This window comes from Coenobita brevimanus, chromosome 93, assembly GCF_032717465.1.
Source record: "Coenobita brevimanus isolate Jiangsu-jjx chromosome 93, ASM3271746v2, whole genome shotgun sequence".
NCBI classification, from domain to species: domain Eukaryota; kingdom Metazoa; phylum Arthropoda; class Malacostraca; order Decapoda; family Coenobitidae; genus Coenobita; species Coenobita brevimanus.
The window spans coordinates 28,557,811-28,576,486 of NC_137046.1; the positions used below are offsets into that span (position 1 = coordinate 28,557,811).

Genomic DNA, 18,676 nt, shown 5'->3' on the forward strand with positions numbered 1-18,676 from the left:
AGATTTGTACCGAGACGAACAGGTACGAAGGACAATGTGCTGCAGTTCGTCAAGGTGAAGGTGCACTGCCATCCACGTCGCGGATGGCAGCATGGGTTCCTGTGACGATCCGGGAACTATTTGTATTCATCGGCTTGATGCTTCTGATGCCACATAACTGGAAGCACAAGCTCAAGGAGTACTGGAGTGCTGACGATCTTTGCCCCACACCCATCTTCAACAAGTACATGACTCGGGATCGTTTCAGGCAACTCATGACGTACCTTCACTTTGCCAACAACGATGAGCCTTCACGGACTGACCCCCTATGGAAAGTGAGGGGAATCCTGAACACGATCAAGGACAAGTTTATGACGTTCCTTCGGCCCTTCAAGAAAGTAGTGATTGACAAGTCCTTGGTTTTGTTCAGGGGCCGTCTTCAGTTCGTGCAGTATATTCCAAGCAAACGCCACCGCTTTGGAATAAAGTTTTTCGTGCTGTGCGACTGCAAGACGGGGTTCATCCTAGACTTCGTTATCTACACTGCCAGCAATGTGGACTTGGACAAGACTGACCCGCTTGGATTCTCTGGCTCTGTGGTGAAAGTGCTTCTGGAAAAGTACTTTGGCGGGAATCATGTCCTGTATACGGACAATTATTATACAGCTCCCAAACTCACCAAGTACCTTTCAGAGCACGGCGTCGGATCCTGTGGCACTGTCAGGAGCAATAGGGCACACTACCCTGCCTTCCCTGAGGCTGAAAGATCAAAGCGGGGAGACGTGCACCTGAAGAAATCCGACAAGATGCTGGCGATAAGGTGGCACGACAAGAGGATCGTCAATCTGCTCACCACAGTGCACAAGGGGGAAATGCAAGCCACAGGGAAGGTCGACAGAAGGACTGGCGATCCTGTGATGAAGCCTGATGCTGTAATTGACTACAACGTCAATATGCGGCTGGTGGACAAGTCCGATATGATGATCGGAGAGATTGACTGCCTGAGGAGGAACTGTCGCTGGTACAGGAAGGTGTTCTTGCACTTGCTTGATATGTGCATGCTGAACGCCTTCATCCTGTATAAGATCAAGAGCAGGAAGCCAGCTAACTACTCTCTCAGGCGTTTTTCTAAGACTTGTGTCTATCAGCTGCTTCAGCGTTTTGGGCGGGTACTGCCATCAGGTCCCAGGTGCCACTCACAGACACCTCCAGACCGCCTACAATCCCAGGACTACCTTCAGTGACACCGCCTGGAGCCACTGCCTAGCACTGCCAAGAGGGGAAAAGCACTGAGGAGGTGCCATGTGTGCAGCCACACTACCCGGCAAGAAAGAACATTTAGGCGCACCTCCTTGCAGTGCAAAGAGTGCCAAATTCCCCTGTGCGCTTACCCGTGTTTCTTTGACTACCACAGCCTGAGTAGATATTGAAAATAAGGGTAAAAATATTGTAAATAATACTGAGAGTGACAGTGATACCAGTGTTTAGTTTTCTTGTACGTACTGACAGTGACAGTCTGTTGAGTGTAAATTAGTGTATGTAGTTGTAAAAGCACTGACAGTGACAGTGATTTCAGTGTAAATTATTGTACATAGTAATAATATAAGTATTGAGAGTGACAGTCGCTCCAGTGTAGGAAGTTGAAAGCATATTTTTCTATTCTGTGTTATGACAGTGACAGTTTGGTGTGTAGAAAATATTATTTTTATAAGTAATGACAGGGACACTGATGAATAAGGCACTAAACTGACAGCAAGAGTGAAAGTGAGCGATAGAAATGAAGTGCGAGCGGCCGACAGGAGCGAGAATAAAGTGACTGGCGTAAGGCAGAATAAAATCGCGCCGCGGTGGTCTGTCTCATTCCTGCTTCACAATAATGGCAGTGACAGTGATTTTTATGGCCGTATAGTGCCATGCGAGCCTTTGGGAAGTACTATGAAGGAAAATAATGTAGTATACGTGTTTTTAGCTGTGAAAAGGGAAATGTTTGTTCAGTGACAGGAAGACCACCGCCACGCTGCATGTCGGTCATACGCTCCGTTGATTGTAGCCTTATTTTCAGTGCTTATGGTACAAATACAGATTCCAAACTACCTGTACGTTGTAGTATAAAGTGTACTGTGACAGATTGAGGCTGTGGTAGAGGGGAAACCGGGTTGCTGGAGGTGTGAAAGTGAAGATTTTGTTACCCAACTTTGCAAGTCTCCACAAGTCCTTGGGTAGTCCACGAAAGCTCAACACCTGTCTCAGGAGAAAACTGAATGTAAGTACTATCTGCCATAAAAATTATAATGTTCTGGAGTTAATCTCTGATTTTTGGCAAATATTTTTCTACAGGTACTCAGACCGCGATACAACCCCGCCACACGGGGGGGGGGGGTCGGCTGTCCACGGCCACGTTTTAGGGGTTAAATGTCAGGACCAACTGCCTAGCCCCGGGCTCCTACGCTCCTCATGGGGCAACGTAGGATTGGAAGATGGATGGATGGATGAAGGTAAGAGAAATTAGAGGAACCAGTGATGCAAGGCCATAGCGTGACATCTTAGACAATAAGGCCCGGTGCCATACTCTGTCAAATGCTTCTGGTATATCAAGTACTATTGTGTGTGTTTCACCGTGTTGGTCTATTATTTTGTTAATCTGATGGGTAAGAAGGCAAAGAATGTCTACAGTTGAATGTTCTTGTCTAAGTCCATACTGTCAATCATTGATTAATTTATTGATTTCTAGATGCTTGATTATGTGTTTATTATTTAGCGTCTCAAAAACTTTGCCAAGAATGGAAGTTATTGCAATTGGTCCATAGTTTGATGGATCAGAAGTTGCCCCCTTTTTAGGAACAGGATGGATATTTGCTTCTTTCCAAGAGGCTGGAAAACTTCAGGTACAGATCCATAAGTGGAAAAATTTTGCCAATACAGGAGCCAACGCTGAGGAGCAATTTTTAAGTGATGTCTGGAAATGGACAGGGATTGCCAGATTCTAATGAGATCTGACTGATACCTTCAAATGTTGTCTGGAGAGCGGCTGAACATTGTCCATTGTGTGTCGCAGAGTATTCCTAACCAATGAAGATGATTAGATGGTCTGAAGTGTGACTTGGTCCAGTTTATATTGAAGACCAACTCTGAGGCAATTGTTGTCACCTTCTCCTTTGACTGGGTGCATTATAGTTCCAAGGGAGCTACCACCACCCAGTCATCAAGATAGGCTAACATATTGACTGCCTTGGCTGCTCTCTCTTAAAAGGACATACAGTACTTGACCAGTTTCATGAACATTCTTAGCATTCTTAAAGTGATGTTGATACCAAATGAAAGATTGTGCATGTGATGTCAGCCTCCAGACACAGAAAACCAGAAACTTGGAGAGGCATTTGTCAATGGGAATATGCCAGTAGGCATCCTGAAGGTCTAGTGAGGTCATCCAGCACCCCTGATACTAGTGCCATCGTACTTCCTTTTTGTCACTGTATTGAACAGTCTTGGCTTGATGAAGGTGTTCAGGGCACTGAGGTCAAAGATGATTCTTGGAAGATCTGAATCTCAGTTTGGTAATGGAAACAGCCACGAAAGGTATACAAGAAAAGGCACCTTTTCCACTATGCCCATCCAAAAGTTGTCCAGAAAGTGTTTGAGGGTTGGTATAATCTTACCTTGGGCTGATGGACAACAGATGGGAGGACAGGACTTCCATTTCCATGTTAATCCATGTTTGGCCACTGCTCAACCCCAAGATCCCTCCAATCTTGCTTTAAAATTGGTGTGGATGTAATGAGCTGGGGCTGAGCTGTCAGAGTTCCTTTTTGAAGTTACTGAGTTTAGAGACTGGGTGAAAACTCTTTGAAGTGGATGGTGACGTTGGTCAGTGGCATTAAGTTTGAGGATTTTCTGCTCATTGGAAATGATTCTGAGGTTGCTTAGATTTTGGCTGTTTTGCCTGTGAGGTCTACATCTTTTTACAAAAGAAAAAAGTCATGGGAAAGGTGTTCTTGTTGGGTTGCTGTGGGAAGGCCAGTTGATAGTGTTTTGGCTGAGGTAACTTGGTTATAACCTGGGTGTTGACAACTACTTGTAGAGGGGCTGTGGGCCATAACGTGGGTGTTGACAACTATTTGTGGAGGGGGTCTGGGCCATAACCTGGGTGTTGACAACTACTTGTGGAGGGGCCGCGGGCCATAACCTGGGTGTTGACAACTACTTGTGGAGGGGCTCTGGGCCATAAACTGGGTGTTGACAACTACTTGTGGAGGGCCTCTGGGCCATAACCTTGGTGTTGACAACTACTTGTGGTGGGACTCTGGGCCATAACCTGGGTGTTGACAACTACTTGTGGATAGGCTCTGGTAGAAGCTACATTCAAAGTCTTGAGAAACCCATTAGGGCTGTGGGGCTAAGGCCTTCAGAAGAGTTTGTTGCAGTTGAAGCCAGGCAGTAGTTAGTATCAAAATAGAAAGAACCATGACAGTCCTAGTTTATACTCTTGTTGTAAAATCTGCATCAAACAGTCTGTTACTGAAGGATGCAGAAGTGGGTGAGCTGGGAGAGATTCCAGCTTTGGAGCAGTCCAGATCTTCAGGACTTTGGAGAGGAGTGAGCCCAATTCTGATTCCTTCAACTGAGTCCAAAAGATTGTTGTAGATGGTGGAGCTTTCAGTGACTGGGAAGGGAAGTCAGTGAAACACTGTAAGCTCATCCCATAAAGTGTTTTAAGTTCTGATGCCATTCATCCCAGTTTACTTTGGTGGGAGTTGAGACCTGTGATCCGGTGTTCTGGGATGTAAGAAAATCAGTGATGGTATCCATAACTAAGAAAAAAGTGCATTGGAGAAATTCTAGGTGCACTAGTTTATCAGCAGCGTCAGTCATGGTTTTCCTGTCAGATGATGGCCAGTCATTCTTTGGAATATCCCTTTTTGTCGCCAGTTTGCATTTGTAGATAAGCCTGCCCATTGTCAGAGTTTTAACAGAAATATTTGGAATACAATCCAGATGCTGTTTTTCAGTCCTTGAACCAACATACCTGATGCAGTATTAACCACTTGCCAGTTTAGTGGAGGAGCTTGCCATCCTTGAAGGAAAAGAGGGCCTGGTATGTGTGCATCAGCAATCTTTTGTGAATCCTATCATTCAGATGACTGGGAATTGTATCCAAGTTGAGATTCATTTATTTCTTCTTGTGTAAAACCAAAAAAAAAAAAGTCCCTGTCTGAATCCCCAGTTGTATCAGTCGGCAGCTGGTGAAAATCTTCTCGTGATGCAGTGATTGCCATATTGTCTGGGTTGGTAGGCCTATGTTGCATCTCATCCAAACACTCATGTCCAGAGAGAGGGGTGGATGATCATGGGGGATGCTCTGGTACTTGATGAGCCACCTCATTACTTGTTGCATCTGACAAAGCTGTTGGTGACAATAGTAAATCCAGAAAGGAAGGAATACAGAGCACTAATTAACTTATTATGAGGGTCAACACCTGATGGTAACCTTTGGGTAACTGGCATGAGGTTTCTTAATTATACTGTCAACTAGTGATGTACAAGTAGCTGCTACAGTTGAAGTATGAGAAGGCTTATCAGGTGGTGTGAATGGTCTGGGCAGGGACTGACCGCCAAGAGGTCCTACGTTGGCCCAAGGGATGTCCTGATGTGAGCCACTTGTAGTTGAATTGGTGGGATTCTTCCACGCTAGGCCAAAGTAATTGACATGAGCATTGCACAGACATCCAGAAAGAAAGAAGACCTTAATAATTAGGAGGGAACCACCTGGAGTGGAAACAGTTCACTGCCAAGATCACCATACCTGTCACCGCACTATGCGGCAAACTAGTAAACAGGCACTTACCTGTGAACAATAGGAATTCTGTGAAGCTACTCTCAGCATTAACAGTTATCGCCTCTAGCTTCTCAGGGAGCAGTTTCATGCAACAGTCACAGTTTTCTGAATCAAACAGGTTGTGTGAGTAGCAAGCAGAATGAAGGAGGCAGTATGGTTGGTCACAGGGGAATTATTGTGCCTTGCACCTTGAGTGTTGGCGGCAGATTTTGGTGGGTCCTTGTGGTGATGCCATCTTCTTGTAATAAATACCCAGAAGTGGGGATAAGGATTAGTTAATAAGAATTATTATCATCATTATTTTATTTATATCATTTCTGGCAAAGTACAGTATTAATAATTAAATCTTCAAACTACATCATGACTCAAAGTGGACCAGATTGGAAATGATTAAGAGAAAGGTCTGGCACTTTACCCTGGGGGTCAAGGTATTCAGACTAAAATAAAGTTTAAAAAGGAAAATTGACTTTAAGAACTTGATTTGATCAGCAGTAATAAAGTCAAACTCTCCTGCAGTGCCGGTCAGTTTGGCACAAAGTCAACTATACAAACTGTCAGAAGGGAGCCACATCGGCAGGGGCGAAGCAGCAAGTGGAATCTGACGACGTCAAGAGCTTGCCAGATAGTAGCAGCCCAATTCACCGTGTAAACAAAGCCATAGCTGCACCGTCATGACCTGGCCAGTGCTAACCAGAGCAGCCAAAGTTGTGCTGCATTGAGAGAAACAAGGCTGAGAGAAAATGTGCAGCCCAAATCACCAAGAAAATGAAGCTGTAGCACTACCGTCATGGCCCAGCCAATGCTAGGTTTTGCTGAATCAGTGTTACATTGAGAGAAACAATGCTGACAAAGAAAATGAGGAAATGGGTCCTGCAAGGAAATCTAATTCAGAGAAGGGATGACAAAATAGAATGAAAGGGTCCAACACTGAACCATCATCGCAGAAAGGAGGGGAGGGTGGGATGGGGAAAATGATAAATCATCGTGAGTGACCCATGCTAAGCAGTGCCTGTGCACATGCACTGCCAAAGGGTATGCAGCAAAAAGAATACATCACAACCCCAAACTCTTGAACACACACCACTAACCCAAAAGAGAGAAGGTAGAGAACCAGGAGAAGAAGATGGAAGCAAGGAAAAATTGTTGGAAGGCAAAGGAGAGAACAGAAAAGAAGGCCACAAGGATATGAGCCCATGCTGAAAAGGATCACAAAATTAGGAGTAAACAGCTAGTACAACAAGTTATGCTCATATTTATGCTGCTAACTTCCAAAAGGAGATGGGATGTCTGCCAGGGTAAACACAGAGAAAAGAGCACAGGAAAAAGGTAAAAAATAAGCTGTCCATTTATGGTGATCCACATTACTAACACACTCAGCAAGAATGGATACCAATTGACGAACACAGCCGGGGGTGCAACACACTGCCTAGGGGAGTATGTACTGTAATCGGTACTAGTGTTTGTAGGCGGAAGTTAAACGGATGTTGTGCCCTGCAGTCGATGTTTCTCACATTGAAGTTCTTATCCTGCTGAGCGAATCTAGTCACCCGAGGCCATGAGTAGACTTGACAAGAACCCTAGCTACAAAGTGCTACGTTCCAGTGGGACTTGTAAATACTGTATATACTATGCCTGTTGGTTAAAAGTTATAAATTCGGTTGACATAGTATATAATGTTATTTGTATTCTAGGTTGTTCTTCCTTTTTGCCGGATGATGCTAGCTGTGACTTGTGAAACACTGCAGAAAAAAGGGACTAATCCCTCAGGTCTGTGTATCTCTGCCCTGTATCATAAGCTGTCTACTAGCCAACTCTCTCTCTACACACACACACACACACATGTGTGTGTGTGTGTGTGTGTGTGTGTGTGTACATGTGTGTGGTTGGCTTTTTCATTTATTTGGTACATCCTTACACCCTTAGGCTATTTAAGGATCTCTAATGCATTTTCTAAGACATTTCATGTCAGTGTTTCCATAAAACATTTGTAATTAGTTGACTACATGTACAGATATTTAGTGGGAGTGGCTTTTAATGTTACCCTTCCATGAGTAGATGCTTTATTCAGTTGAATCAAATGTCGAGTGAAAAAATAGGATTTTGCAATGCCCCAAGCCCATTTTCTTTTGCAGCAAGTAACTTTGGAAGCGCTCTTTTCACTGGACCATGCCTGAGGGGGTTACACCTATATATCCGTCTTTCTGCACACATTGCATCAAATTAGGTCACACACACAATTCATTGTGTGTGTGACCTAATTATTCTTTATTATTCTTTGTCTGTGCCTGCCCTCCTCTCTTCCTATTTCTCACATCTTTCCTGTCACTACTTATTGCTTTTCTTTCCATTACAGGTGGCTTTACATTGAGTGACAAGCCAAATGGTTTCCTGTAAGCCAAGAAACCATTTACAACGCTGGGTGGTAACCATATAACCAAACCATACGTGCTCCCTACGTGTCAAGTGGGTTGGTGGAGGGTTAGTGCCCCTCCCTGTAAAACAAATAACTCAGAGTCAAATGGCCACCCCGTACAGGATTATGGCATCTGGCAATAGATAGATAGATAGAAACTAGTGTCCGTATACAGGACTATTGCATGCACAGCCACATGCATATGGAGTTGCTCAGTCAGGCACTCACTCAGATGCTTATTCAGTGAACAGAAGAGACATTGTGGCTTTAGAGGAAGGCCATCATTCTTTATGAAGCATTATAACTGGAGATAAGGAGCAGTGCACCCTCGCCTCAGCTGTTTGAGTCTGAGGCGATTCTTCGTGTCACTATTTCTAATGCTTTTATAATGTCAAAAGAAGTTTTAAGCCATTTCTTCAACTGTGCTTCAAAATTTATGCACTCATGAAAAAAGAGTTTTTTGACTTTGCAAAGGCTTTTTATTGTTTGCTGCAACATTGTGCAGCATTTGTTTGCTGTCAGAATATGTTACTTTCAGACAAATGATAAAATATGTGTGTTAATATTTGTTCATTGTCATGATACTGTATATTATTTTCAAACATCTGATAAAATATATATAATAAGACTTTCCTTTATCAGCAGGATGGTGCAGACAGTCTATCAAGCCCACAAACTGACCTGCCTTCTTCCATTGGCTTCGCATCATCTATTGACATTTCAAAGCATACCAGCAGCAAAATGGAAAACACTCAGAGGTAGTATTAAAACTGAGGATATAGGATGACAGAGTATGACAGGACCCTGCTATAATAGGGGCTTACATTAGGTGTAAATTAGTAGTGCCTGGGAATGTATCAGAGACAGATGATTGAAATCAAAGGTTTGAAGATTGAAAGAAATCAGGTGCTGATCCACTGTTACTGAAAGTTTTGTGTGTGTGTGTGTGTGTGTGTGTGTGTGTGTGTGTATTTACCTAGTTGTGATATACCGGAAATGAGCTATGCTCATGGGGTCTTGTCTTTGTTTCTCAATAAGTCAGATTTTGTTTTGAGCTCTTTTAAGTTTTTAGATTGGAGGATCTCTGTCCAGGCTATTCCACAGGTCTATGCATCTATATGGAAAACTATAATTTTTTATTTTCTTCAAGCAACTTGGCTTTTTCAGTTTCATTCCGTGTACTGTTCTTGCTCTCCTGTCCTATAGAAACAGATCTTTTGTGTCAGTTTTATCTACTCCCATCATGGCCCTAAACGCTGCAGTCGTGTCACCCCTTCTTCTTTCTTTCTTTCTTCTAAGGAAGGCAGATCCAGCTATTCCAGCCTCTCTTTGTATGACAGATCTGCCAGGCTAGGGACCATCTTGGTTGCTGGTCTTTGTATTCTCTCAATCTTGGTTATACCTTATTTTTTGTGTGGGGGGGGGATCACACTGCTGCCGCATATTCCAATCTGGGGCAGATCATGGCAACTATCACTTTTTTCGTCATCCCATCCATGTAATGAAATGCTACTCTTATTTTAGTCAAGAGATTATACGTCTTTCTGACTGTCTTGTTAATGTGTTTTCAAGTGACATATTATCTTGGACCATCACTCCCAAGTCCTTCACTTCTCTTGCTTTTGTAATTGGTTCATTACTTGTCAGATAATTCAGTGATGGTCTCTTGGTACTTTTACCCATTTCCATATTGCGTTGAATTGCATTTCCCACATCCGGCCCCAGTCATGAATCCTATCCAGGTCATACTGCAGCATTATACAGTAGTCTTCAACTTCTACTCTCCTCATGATCTTTGCATCGTCAGTGAACAGACTTACATAACTGTTCATTCCATCTACCATATCGATTACGTAAATCAGGAACATTACTGGCGCTAACTCTGAGTCCTGTGGGACTCCACTTGTTACTTCCCTCCATCCAGACATCCTGTCCTTTATTACTGTCATCATTTGTCTGTCTCTCAAGAAGTCTCTCATCCACTCTAAGAGATACCCCTTCAGTCCTCCTATATGTTCCAATTTCCAAATTAGTCCCTTATGGGGTACCTTCTTCAGGGTAAATACACACAGTCCACCCAACTGTCCCTCTCCTGTAGCATGTCTATTGCCCTTGAGTAGAAGCTCAAAAAGTTGGAAACACACAACCTTCCACTTCTGAATCAAACTTTTTCTGTCTGATTATGTGTGTGTGTGTGTGTGTGTGTGTGTGTATTTACCTATTTGTAGTATACAGGAATTGAGCAATGCTCGTGTTGTTCTGTCTCCATATCCACATTTATCAAGTCTACCTTTACACACTTGAATGTTTTTCTCATGCACCACCTCTTTATCTAAGTCGTTCCAAATATTTAAGTATTTACCTAATATACCTAATTGTGATATACACGGAATGTACTATGCTCGTGGGTTTCCGTCACTATTTCTCATTCATTCATTCATTCATTGCCAGACGCCATGTATCCCAAACGGGGTGGCCAACGGCTTTAGAGTTAATTGTTTTACAGGGAGGGGCACTAATCCTCCACCAACCCCACTTGACACGTAGGGATGCCAACAGCATCTGGTGTTCCCAGGCAGTCACCCATCCAAATAAATCAAATTTAGCTTTAAACTCGTTTAAGTTTTTAGACTGGACGATCTCTTTGTCCAGGCTATTCCATAAGTCTATACTTCTGTAAGGAAAGCTATATTTCTTGATATCCTTCAAGCAGCTTGACTTTTTCAATTTCATTCCGTGTCCTCTTGTTGCTCTCTTATCCCATACAAACAGATCTTCTTTGTCAATTTTATCTACTCCCACCATGGTCCTGAACACTGCAATCATGTCTCCCCTCTTTCTCCTTTCCTCTAACGAAGGCAAATCCAGCTTTTCCAGCCTCTCTCTGTATGACAGGTCTGCCAGACTGGGGACCATCTTGGTTGCTGTTCTTTGTATTCTCTCAATCTTGTTCATATCTTTCTTTTTGTATGGGGACCACACTACAGCTGCATATTCTAACCTGGGGCAGATCATGGCCACTATCAATTTTTTCATCATCTCCTCATCCATATAATGAAATGCTACTCTTATGTTAGTCAAAAGTTTATAAGTCTCTCCAACTATCTTGTTAATGTGCTTTTTTGGTGACAAACTATCTTTGACCAGCACTCCCAAATCTTTCTCTTCTCTCATTTTTGTGATTAATTCATTACCCAACAAATAATTCAGTGATGGCCTCCTGTTACTTTTACCCATTTCCAGTATTTTACATTTCTTTACATTAAATTTCATTTCCCACGTCCGGCTCCAATCGTGTATCCTATCCAAATCCTCCTGCAGTATTTTACAATCCTCCTCAACCTCTACCTTCCTCAAGATCTTTACATCATCAGCAAACAGACTTGCATAACTGTTCACTCCATCTACCATATCATTTACGTAAATCAGGAACATTACTGGCGCCAACACCGAGCCTTGAGGGACTCCACTTGTTACTTCCCTCCATCCAGACATCCTATCCTTTATTACTGTCCTCATTTGTCTCTCTCAAAAAGTCTCTCATCCATTCCAGAAGTTTCCCCTTCAGTCCTCCTATATATTCTAGTTTCCACATTAGTCTCTTATGAGGTACCTTGTCAAAGGCCTTCTCTAAGTCTAAGTACACACAATCCACCCAACCATCTCTCTCCTGTACCACGTCAATCGCTCTTGAGTAAAAGCTCAACAAGTTAGAAACACATGACCTAACACTTCCGAATCCAAACTGACATTCAGCCAAAATATTCATCTCTTCCAGATATTTTATCCATCTGTCTTTCAGAATTCTCTCACACAATTTTGCGACCATGCTGGTTAGAGACACTGGTCTATAATTCAGGGGTTCTTCCCTGTTTCCTTCCTTGTAAATTGGTACCACATTTGCCCTCTTCCATTCTTGTGGCACTTTCCCCTCTTCCAGTGAGCATACGATTAAACTGTGAATTTTATCCGCTAGTTGTTCTCTGCATTCCTTCAGTACCCAATTAGAAATTCCATCAGGTCCTGGGGCTTTCCTTACATCTTGACTTTCCAGTAATTTATACACTTCCTGTACCTCCACTTTTATATCTTTTATCACCGGAACATTTCTAATCACTCCCTCCCCTTCCACAAGCTCCTTTTCTTTAGTGAAAACTGACTGGAAACGTTTGTTCATTATTTCTGCTTGCATTGCCTCATCCTTAAAGACCTCTCCTTCTACTTTCAGTTTGGTGATTCCTTCCTTTTGTTTCAGTTTGCCATTAACAAATCTATAAAACAGTTTGGGTTCATCCTTGCATTTGTCTATTATACCTTTTTCAAAATTCCTTTCTTCTTCTCTACGTATTCTTGTGTATTCATTTCTTGTGTGTGTGTATTTACCTATTTGTAGTATACAGGAATTGAACAATGCTCGTGTTGTCCTGTCTCCATATCCACATTTATCAAGTCTGCCTTTACACACATGAATGTTTTTCTCATGCACCACCTCTTTGTCTAAGTCGTTCCAAATATTTAAGTATTTACCCTAATTGTGATATACACGGAATGTACTATGCCTGTGGGTTTCCGTCGCTATTTCTCAATAAGTCGAATTTAACTTTAAACTCGTTTAAGTTTTTAGCCTGGACGATCTCTTTGTCCAGGCTATTCCATAAGTCTTTACTTCTGTAAGGAAAGCTATATTTCTTGATATCCTTCAAGCAGCTTGACTTTTTCAATTTCATTCCATGTCCTCTTGTTGCTCTCTTATCCCATTATCTTCTTTGTCAATTTTATCTACTCCCACCATGGTCCTGAACACCGCAATCATGTCTCCCCTCTTTCTCCTTTCCTCTAACGAAGGCAAATCCAGTTTTTCCAGCCTCTCTCTGTATGACAGGTCTGTCAGACTGGGGACCATCTTGGTTGCTGTTCTTTGTATTCTCTCAATCTTGTTTATATCTTTCTTTTTGTGTGGGGACCACACTACCGCTGCATATTCTAACCTGGGGCGGATCATGGCCACTATCAATTTTTTCATCATTTCCTCATCCATATAATGAAATGCTACTCTTATGTTAGTCAAGAGTTTATAAGTCTCTCCAACTATCTTGTTAATGTGCTTTTCTGGTGACAAACTATCTTTGACCAGCACTCCCAAATCTTTCTCTTCTCTCCTTTTTGTGATTAATTCATTACCCAAAAAGTAATTCAGTGATGGTCTCCTGGTACTTTTACCCATTTCCAATATTTTCCATTTCTTTACATTAAATTACATTTCCCACGTCCGGCTCCAATTGTGTATCCTATCCAATCCTCCTGCAGTATTTTACAATCCTCCTCAACCTCTATCTTCCTCAAGATCTTTACATCATCAGCAAACAGACTTGCATAACTGTTCACTCCATCTACCATATCATTTACGTAAATCAGGAACATTACTGGCACCAACACTGAGCCTTGAGGGACTCCACTTGTTACTTCCCTCCATCCAGACATCTTTTCCTTTATTATTGTCCTCATTTGTTGTGTGTGTTTGTGTGTGTGTGTGTGTGTGTGTGTGTGTGTGTGTGTGTGTGTATTTACCTATTTACCTTCCTCAAGATCTTTGGATCATCAGCAAACAAACTTGCATAACTGTTCACTCCATCTACCATATCATTTACATAAATCAGGAACATTACTGGCGCCAACACCGAGCCCTGTGGGACTCCACTTGTTACTTTCATCCATCCAGACATCCTGTCGTTTATTACTGTCCTCATTTGTCTGTCTCTCAAAAAGTCTCTCATCCATTCCAGGAGGTTCCCCTTCAGTCCTCCTGTATGCTCTAGTTTCCACATTAGTCTCTTATGGGGTACCTTGTCGAAGGCCTTCTCCAAATCTAAATACACACAGTCCACCCAACCATCTCTCTCCTATAGCACATCAATCACTCTTGAGTAAAAACTCAGGTTGCAAACACATGACCTTCCACTTCTAAATCGAAAATGACTATCAACCAAAATATTAATCTCTTCCAGATATTTTATCCATCTGTCTTTCAGAATTCTTTCGCACAATTTTGCGACCATGCTGCTTAGGGACACTGGTTTTTAATTCAGGGGTTCTTCCCTGTTTCCTCCCCTATAAATTGGTACCACATTTGTCCTCTTCCATTCTTAAGGCACTTTCCCCTCTTCCAGAGAACACACAGTTAAACTGTGAATATTATCCCCCAGTTGTTTTCTGCATTCCTTCAGTACCCAATTAGAGATTCCATCTGGTCCTGGGGCTTACCTTACATCTTGAGTTTCCAGTAATTTATACACTTCCTGTACTTCCACTTTTATATCTTTTATCACTACATTTCCAGTCACTCCCACCCCTTCCACGAACTCCTTTTCATTTGTGAAAACTAATTGGAAACATTTGTTCATTATTTCTGCTTGCATTGCTGCATCTTTATAGACCTCTCCTTCTACTTTCAGTTTGGTGATTCCTTCCTTTTGTTTCAATTTGCCATTGACAAATCTTTAAAACAGTTTGGGTTGATCCTTACATTTGTCTGTTATACCTTTTTAAAAATTCCTTTCTTCCTCTCTGCGTATTCTTGTGTATTCATTTCTAGTTCTTTTATATTCCTCCTCTGTTCTGTTATTATCTCTCTTTCTCCAGTTGTTCCACTACGTGTCTCTTTCTTTTGCTATCATACACCTTCTATTAAACTACTCCTTTTTCCTGTTTTCTTTCCCCCTTACTCTTGGCACAAATTTTTCCACTCCCGAATTATAGAGGTCTAGAAAATATCCCACTTCCTACGTATCTCTCTTGTTTCTCTGAATGTTCTCCAGTCCGCATTTTCAAAAAATTTTCTCAATCCTGTAAAGTTTGCTTTCCCCAAGTTGTATTTTCCCTGCCTATAAAGCTCGTCTCTTGGCTCCACATTCCCTATTATCATCTGGAACTCAGTGACTACATGATCACTTTTTCCTGTAGGACACAGATATTTCAAAGACTCTTGTTACATCGGGTTCTTTGGTAAACAGTAAGTCTGATCTTGCTGGTGTGTCCTCACCTCGGAACCGTGTCTCTTCTTTGACCCATTGTGTCATCACATTGTTCACTGTTATATTTAATAATATAGTGCCCAACGAATCTTCGCTGCCTCCTGAGTCCCATTCCTCCCAGTTCACCTCTTTACAGTTGAAGTCACCCATTAAAATTATATTGTTGCTTTTCTCAATCATTTTCTTTAAATAACTAGCTATGTCTGACAACATTTCCTGGTATTCATCATCATTCCATGCTCTTGTCTTAGGGGTAACATACACTACCACCATATCTCTCTTGCCATTATCTCCAGTTTCTAATTTCATATTTATCACATCAACCCTGCCTTCTCCCATTTCCGCGGTATCTACACATGTTGTTCTTCACTGCAGTCATCACTCCTCCTCCCATTTTTTCTTTTCTGTCTGTTCTCCACAGTTTGTATTTACCACCTCCTATATGAACATCAATATCTTCTCATAGCTTGGTCTCAACAAAGCACATAACATCAGGTTCGTGTACCCTCAAGAAATTGTTGATTTCTATCCTAGCCGATATTAAACCATCAACATTAGTATATGCCACCTTCAAATTATTTTTGATGTTTTTTTATACCCTCTTCTTTCCTTCTCTTTGTCGGTACCACTTCCTCAATTTCTGATCCAATACTGTCTAATAAAACACTGTCATCTCTTCCTCCATTCTCTGTTCGTTTTATACCTTTGCTTCCTTTACTAACTCCTTTATTTTAGCTTTTTCTTCCTAATTTGCATCTCTCCTTATCCAAACATTTTTGAATCCTTCCTTGTCTGATAATTTCCATGTTCTATTGATAATTTCATTTACTGTTGCCTGGGACTTAAACTTTACCTGCAGTGGCCTCGCCCCTCCTTCCTCGTACTTTCCTAACCTAAACACTTCTTCAACCTCTTCTTGAGCTCTGTTGTTGTCCCCTACAACTACTGATATTATTTCCTTAACCTTACTCAGTTCTTATCTTTCTTTTTCTGATCTTAGTATCATACGTTTTTCTTTTACTCCTGAAATTGTTACACATTTTTTTCTTATCTGCTACATCTCTGACTAAAGATTCTCTACCTCTCAGTAACCTAACCACTTCCCTTTCCACCTTTTCCTTGCTTTGCTGTTCTATAATCTCTTTCAAATTTACATTTCCTTCTTCCTGAATTTTCTTCCACACTTTATGTTGCTCCTTGATTTCTATAAAATGCTCATCTTGCATTCTTGATTTTGATTCATACTCATCTAGTTTGCTTTTCATCCTGTCCCTTCCTTCTTCCAACCTTTTATTCTCCTTCTTATGATGTTTTATTTCATTAGAGGTAGATTCATTACTCACGTTTAATTCTGTGACTACTCTTTCTTGTTCATCATTGCGTGTACAAACTTTTTCCAGTTTATTCCATAGAATTTAGATCTTGTTTTCCTGCTCCATGGTTCGTTCCTGTAACTCTCTAATTACTGCCCATACTTTTTTAACTCCTGGACATTCCTCTCCGCTGTTTTCTCTACTCCTGCTACTCTTGTTTGGTTCAGCTTAATACTTCCATTTCCCTCCTCATTTTCAGAGAAGCCCTCAAACTCTCTTTCGCTAGTTGTAAACAAAGCACCGTCCCTTTCCGCCATGGTGCGACCGTATGGAGGCTTTCTGTTACCACTATATTCTGTTCTTTTTATGACCGAAACCGCAGTTTATTTTAACTACTGTCCGACGGGACCACCACTCACACACTCATTCACATAATGACAAATAGGCTGGTCTCCTTTTTGTCGCTGATTCAGTGATTATTTCCCCACAATCCAGGAGAGCTCCGTCTCTGTTGGCGTCCTGTGTGTGTGTGTGTGTGTGTGTGTGTGTGTCTGTGTCTGTGTCTGTGTTTACCTTCCACCTATCTACCTATCTATCTATTATCTATCTATCCAGGGCTCTTGCTAACTGCTGATGGTTGCGAGCCATTCGGCTCCTAAGGTTTCAGATTTATGAGCCAAATAAATTTTTAGTAGCCAAACTGACTCCAAAGCGAAATATTGTACGAGCAGTAATTATATTTATTTACACAGTGTGATGATTAGAATCATATAATGAGGTTTCAAGCATTGACAATGGCGACAAGGAATAGTCGATCACAACATGCTTTTTTGCTCATTTAAGTGAGATTTACTTACTTAGTAGTTTACTGGGTTTTGAAGTGGATGTATTTTCTCCTCGCCAAAAGGCGACTTGGATGTAGAATTCTTTCATCGAAGGGAAAAAATACTCACATTTGCGAGCTGTGGCTCGCCAAACAGGAGCCTTACTATCTATATACAGTGGAATTACAAATTTCGATGGACATGGGTACCCAAAAATCACCACGAAATTGCAAATCATCAAAATTTAAATTGAACTTCTTATGGGGAAAATTAGTTTGGGTCTGGGGCCTCCAAACCTAACTACATAAAATCATAATTTTTTGCCCACACCCCCTGTAAACTTTATGAACTATAATTGTGGTTAAGTAACTGTAGTTCTGCATTGTGTTGTCATACTGTAGTGTAGAATATGGATTTTTGTCTTGTCAGCAAGTGTATACTTGGCGTGTTTCTCCCCTTTCCTGTGTTGCCACTTCTCCTTTGGCTGCGAAGATTTAGAGGTGCCAGGCTGCTTTAGTCCATTACCACTGGTCATTATGAGTAGATATTGTGGCTTAAATATTTGCATAGTGACAGGGGACATGTCTTCATATGAATGCTTATGTAGTATTTGGTAGTGAAAGGGAATATATTAAGAGCATTCCTTGTTACTTCCCCACCCCCACCTTCCAACCCAGACACCTACGAGGCAACTGGTTAGCCTACTGGGAACATGAGATTGGCAGGAGTGAGCAGGACATCCGCTTCAACTTCAAGCAGATAAAACTTCAGACATTCTCTGGTCACACCAACAGTGTCAAGTCCATTCATGTCCTTGACAATGAGAACTCCTTCATCTCTTGCAGCAAAGACAAGACTGTCAAGCTCTGGTCTCTCCGGAACCAGGTGGGTTCCAGAAACCACAGAATCCCTCATTGTCTTTCTCAGCAGACTTAGTTAAATGTATTATTTGGAAGTTATAAATAATGAGTATAGTAATCCCACAATTATCCGATATAATAAAATTAAAGGCATGTCCAGGTAATGGCTCCTTCGAGATAATGGACTTCTTCCCTGGCCCTCCTTCTAACATAACTTTGAAAGCCAGTGTAAAAGGCCACTGTATTACATCATACAACACTTGTTCCTATTGTTTAACATTATTCTGTCTGGTCAAGCAGACCTATAAACCACAGCCAAGCAAATGCCATGGTCAAGCAGACCCATCAACCACAGACAAGCAATCACCACTAGGTAAGCTACCCAGCCAGACAGGGCGGCGACACTGGGCTGTTCCTCCCCGG

General features: G+C 41.8%; 1 protein-coding gene across 1 annotated transcript in view; it reads left to right on the forward strand.

Moving 5' to 3' along the window:
* Wdr81 (WD repeat domain 81) overlaps positions 1-18,676 on the forward strand; it is a 523,698-nt gene that overhangs the window by 365,852 nt on the left and 139,170 nt on the right. Inside the window, exons 26-27 of the mRNA XM_080282279.1 lie at positions 8,871-8,983; positions 18,071-18,278. Of these exons, the coding sequence (XP_080138405.1) occupies positions 8,871-8,983; positions 18,071-18,278 (321 nt within the window). The remainder of the gene's footprint in view (positions 1-8,870; positions 8,984-18,070; positions 18,279-18,676) is intronic.